The sequence below is a fragment of the Parambassis ranga genome, chromosome 13 (assembly GCF_900634625.1).
Source record: "Parambassis ranga chromosome 13, fParRan2.1, whole genome shotgun sequence".
In the NCBI taxonomy this organism is placed as follows: domain Eukaryota; kingdom Metazoa; phylum Chordata; class Actinopteri; family Ambassidae; genus Parambassis; species Parambassis ranga.
Genome location: NC_041033.1, coordinates 11557390 through 11562315, shown reverse-complemented (window position 1 = coordinate 11562315; position 4926 = coordinate 11557390). Strand labels below are relative to the sequence as shown.

Genomic DNA, 4926 nt, shown 5'->3' with positions numbered 1-4926 from the left:
AATCTTAAAAACAAAGAGTTATAGAGAAAGATGATGTAAAAACAAAAGATGACATCATAGAAAAATGTGTCAATTAATCTAAAGTATAGATATACATACTATTCGTACACAAATAGTGGACGGGACTGTTGGAGGATTCTGGGTGTTGTGATGGGAAACTGAAGCAGGAGCTGTGGCTGCGGTACAGAAACTGAAGGATACACGGGGAAATGTAGCTGTGTGTATTCTGGTAAAGACAAGAAAGCACAGTAATTGTTTCTCCCCACCGTGGGTTAAAAAAACACACACACTCAGAAACTATATGATCGGGGAGAAGATGATATATGACGCTTCCTGAAAACAGAGAATTAGTCATAGGAATGTATATATTGTGTAAATATGTGGTGACGTGCCTATTTTTCTATAGTAAAGTTCAACCTGTTGATACTTCCAGGTGAAAATGTTCTGGTTTTACACAGACAGCTTCACCCCAGTTTTAAATAAGTCATAAAGATCTTATCTGTTATAGTAATGACAGTGAAAAACTGCTGTTAGCCTCAGGAGCTATGTCAAGAAGCCACTTTGCCTTCACATGCCCACGAAACTGAAACACCTCTCCTCTTTCTCATTTTTTTTCTTTCTGTGTGCGTGCGTGTGCATGTTGTTGTTTTTTTTTTACAACCAGTCTGCTCTGAGCTCACTATGAAACTTGAGACGGAGGGAGGGTCATCCGGGAACATAGCAATGGAAACTCCCCCCAAAAAACAGTGGGAGTGGTTTAAGAGTAGAACATAAAAGGCCGGCAGGAGACAGGCTGGCCACACGTATCCAAGAGTCAACCCGGGATCTGAGCTGAGTCTTCTTCTCTTGACTAAAAGGATACAGCATGTCCGATATGCTTGACGAAATCTTCACAAAGGTGAGTCAGAATCTATGTGTTGTTTTGTCTTTCATTTTATTTTGGAAAAAAAAAACTTCACACCTTTTTTCTCAAACTGAGCAGTCTTGGTTCTTGGTTGTGAAATCTTTTCTGAGTTTAGTGAGTGTTTTGTTTTGTTAACTTTTTATCAGATAAGGGGGCAGTTAGTGCTGAGTTGTTTGTTTCTGAATCTCAGTTCGTGTGGCTCTGCATTTGATTACATGTGAAGGCAAACTCAGTTCTGGAACTTTTTTTAGAACCGTTTTTTGAGCTTCAGAAAAGATTACAAAATGTGCAAAGTTTTGTTTGAATCATAAGGTAACTCTTGAATGCATCTGTCACAGAACCTTCTGAACCTGGCCCTGAACGATGCCCTGCTCCAGCCACAGTCTCAACTCAAAGTCCCGGAGCAGAGTCGGCTGAACCGGTCAGCCTCCTACTTCTCTCCCCCCTCCCCTCCGGCCTCTTCCTGCCTTAGCCTGAGCACTGAGCATGTTAACAGTGACGACAGCGGCAGCTCTCTCTGGTCCTCCAACATCTGGAGCCAGGCTCCGGGCTCCAAGCAAAAACAACTCCCTTTCCGGCCTGACCGCTCCATGAGCTTGACCGAGTCCAGCAGCAGCCTGCTGTCCTCCTTTGGACAGCTGAAACACTTGGAGGCGTTCCCGTCTTCAGGTCCTGCTACAACTGTGGCTCCTCCACCGGGCTTCCCTCCTTCATCCACCCTTCCAGCCCAGATCCCACCACTGCCATCTTCTAACCGTTATAAGACTGAGCTGTGCCGTGGCTTCCAGGAGACCGGCAGCTGCAAATATGGCAGCAAGTGCCAGTTTGCCCATGGTGAGGCAGAACTGCGAGGACTGTACCGCCACCCTAAGTATAAGACAGAGCCCTGCAGAACCTTCTACAACTTTGGCTACTGCCCCTACGGCTCCCGCTGCCACTTCATTCACGAGGAGAAAAACAGCGGTGCTCCGTTGCCATCTGCCAGATTCCAGAGGCAGCCAACTCCCACAGCAACAGGTGCTCACAACCCACGCCACCAGCTCCGCCAGAGTGTCAGCTTTGCTGGGTTCCTGGGCTCTTCACGTAGCTCATCTCCTCCATCATTCACTTCTTCCTTCAATGATCCAAACCTGGGGTTCAGCCGTGCTCCCTCTGTTTCTCCGCCTCCTGCCGATCTCCTCTCCCCAGTGTTTGCCGACTCAGTGCAGCGGGAAGCAACCGCATTCCAGTTTGGTAACTATCAGACCCGTGCCAGCACTGGAGACATCCACAACATCCCTCTCATCTTGGAGCCAAAGGCCTCACGCTGTGTGTGCGGACAAGGAAATAACTTTAACAGCAACAACAGCAGAATCTTCAGCACTGTGGAGGACGGGCAGCAGCAGGACAGCAGCATGCTGTTTCCTAGTCCCGGAGGATTCATAAAGCCTGCGGGACTCCAGCGCTTCTCCTCCGAGGACTCCCTGGAGGACAGCTACAGCAGCAGTGGAGGTTCCAGTGGAACAGAGTCTCCAACCTTTGATGGACCAGGCACCAAGAGGCTCACTGTGTTTGAGCGCCTGTCCCTGTCTGACTAAATGGATCCAAAAAAAAGGGAAACAATCAGAAGAGAAGTGACACTTTATTAACTGTCTGTCTTTCTTCAGAACCAGAACAAGTCAACACGTTGACACAATAACACTTAAAGTTCTTAATTTATGTTCTAAAAAACTACACATACTGAGATAATTTTAAGTACCCAGATGTTAGCAGACTCTATTTTTATACTAAGAAATACTGTGTAGCCTTTTAGACCTTTGTATGTGGTCTTCCAAAAGAATTCTGCAGGCCTTGACATAACCAGTAAATACTCTGGTTTGTAGTTGCTACCAATCTGTAGTGAGTGACATGGCTTATCTTTAGTGATAATCATTAGTCTGTGCCTTAAAGATTTTCCCAGGCTATTCATTCTTTGTGCCAAAAGCAGTATGTTTGATTCAGTAGCCATAATCAGTGAGACCTGACATGTGTCTGTGATATGCACTTTACAGCTAATTCAAATGGGAGGAACCCTCAAACCTCCTCGTAGCATTCAGCCAAAGCTTCATATTTCACATTCCCCTGTATGTGTGTGTGTGTGCGTGTGTGTGTGTACGCATGTGAGAGTGGATGTGTTTCTAAGACCTGGGGTGCAAGCAAATATAAAGCATAAAGATCAAATTGTGTCAGTTTAGATCTGAATGTCCTGACACACACACACACACACACACTTCTGTAACACATGCTGTTATTATATTTGCCGGTTTGTTAATTGCACGCCATCTTTTTTTTTCCCTCCCCTGTTTGTTTGACAGCCTGGTTCAGGGAACACCGCAGTATTCCTTTTTGGTTATTGGTTGCCTTGTGTTGTGTAACTTAAAACTAATATATTTATTATGATATTTATTTGTGTTTAAAGAAAAAAAATGTATTTTGTACTTTATTTATGGAAAAAAAATATTCCAAACTCTGTGAAATACCAATGTGAGAAAAAGCAGTAAAAAAAGAGAATCTTCTATTTTGAATTGCCTGAAAGGGTCAAAATAAAAATCAGATTAACAAAATGATTTTGTCATTGTTTTTACTCTATTTGCATATGGTGTTACACTCAACTATTTGAGTTGTGAGTTCACCATATGCTCACAGTGCACTGTTCGTTTCCATTGCTATATCATTGTGAATGCTCACACTGCACTCAAACAGGTTACTGAATTCACACTGTGAATTTCCCCTGCAGGGGACTAATAAAGGATTATCTTATCTTAGTTTATCTTATCTGATCACAGCCACCCTGCAGTCAATATAATAACTTCTGCTTAACAACAACATGTGACAAATTAACATTTTGTATGTTTATTGTTCCACCTGCAGCTTCCTCTGCTGCAAGTTCCACAAGTTTAGCGGCCTCATTGCTGAGGTTGTGACCAGCTTAGTGACAGTTCATTATGTGGACTGTAAGTTGTCATTGTGAATGAAAGCACTACACTCAACACAGCAAGTGTATTTCTACCATCGACTCCAATCTACCACACTAACATTAGCTGCAGCATTACAGACAAACACTAAAACAACACCCCCCACCCGCTACGCAGCAGCAGCACAGTGAAAAATACAACAGCAAACATGTAGCCAAGATGGCAGCAACTGAAGGTGCAAGCTCTCCACCACGCTACCTGACACCATTATGACAAAGTAATGTACTTAGAATGCCTGAAGGTCTTTTCCTTCATCAATAGCAGCTCAGTTCCTGTAAAATGTCCCATTCAGGCATGACAGGGAACAAACACGAACAAAAGCAGGACCTCCCTCAAGTGGAATGCTGCTCACGCCTTTATTTGCTACTGTGACAAGTTGTGTGTTTTGAACTGGAGGGAAATTGGCCCTTGTAATCAGCCTCTCAGATGTTTTCTAACATTATTACCACACTGTTCGAGTTAAGCTGATTTCTGATGAAGATCAAGACTCGCTTAAGACGTGGACTGTAAATGCAGTTACATAACTATTCTGTGGTATTACAGATAATGATAAGGAATACCCTGTCCTTCTCCCCTACCTGTGTTTTGTAGCATACACTGTACTTGTTATGTATACAGTGTCATATTTAGATCAGCTCATCACACCGCTTTTATTTCCAGGTAAAGGCTACAGATGTTTGGGTTCACAGTCCCAGACGGAGAAGTCCAAAACACAACAAACTGTTAAATATAGCCACAGACCCTCCTCATTCAGCTCGGCTGAGGGAAGAATGAGGAAAAAATGGAAAATACTTCAATGGTCTCTCATATTACAAAGTAATGGGGTTGCACATGGCTGACTGTGCTGCTTAGCTGCTGTCATTTCCAGCAACAGCGGTCTGCTGAGATGAATTACAAATGTCCAGAGACTAAACTTGTGGAATTGTGTAAGGCGTCTTTTTCAAGTTAAGCAGAAGTTCATTTTAAAAAAAAATACCCTGTTGCAATTTCCACTTCAGACCTCCAGTGGTATCTTGTGTTGCACAACCT

At 43.5% G+C, this 4926-nt stretch overlaps 1 protein-coding gene across 1 annotated transcript; it reads left to right on the top strand.

The window, feature by feature from the left end:
• The first annotated feature begins 783 nt into the window (after positions 1–783).
• LOC114445370 (mRNA decay activator protein ZFP36) lies at positions 784–3447 on the top strand. Its single transcript, XM_028420362.1, has 2 exons — positions 784–898; positions 1243–3447. Exons 1-2 carry the CDS (start codon positions 866–868, stop codon positions 2479–2481), a joined length of 1272 nt encoding a protein of 423 aa, XP_028276163.1. The 5' UTR covers positions 784–865; the 3' UTR covers positions 2482–3447.
• The last annotated feature ends 1479 nt before the right edge of the window (positions 3448–4926 follow it).

What these genes read in the sequence shown, in the direction of transcription:
- LOC114445370 (XM_028420362.1), top strand. Translation starts at nt 866, where the DNA reads ATGTCCGATATGCTTGACGAAATCTTCACAAAG. An exon ending in TTGACGAAATCTTCACAAAG is followed by an intron (nt 899 to 1,242) that starts GTGAGTCAGAAT and finishes CATCTGTCACAG; the next exon opens with AACCTTCTGAACCTGGCCCT.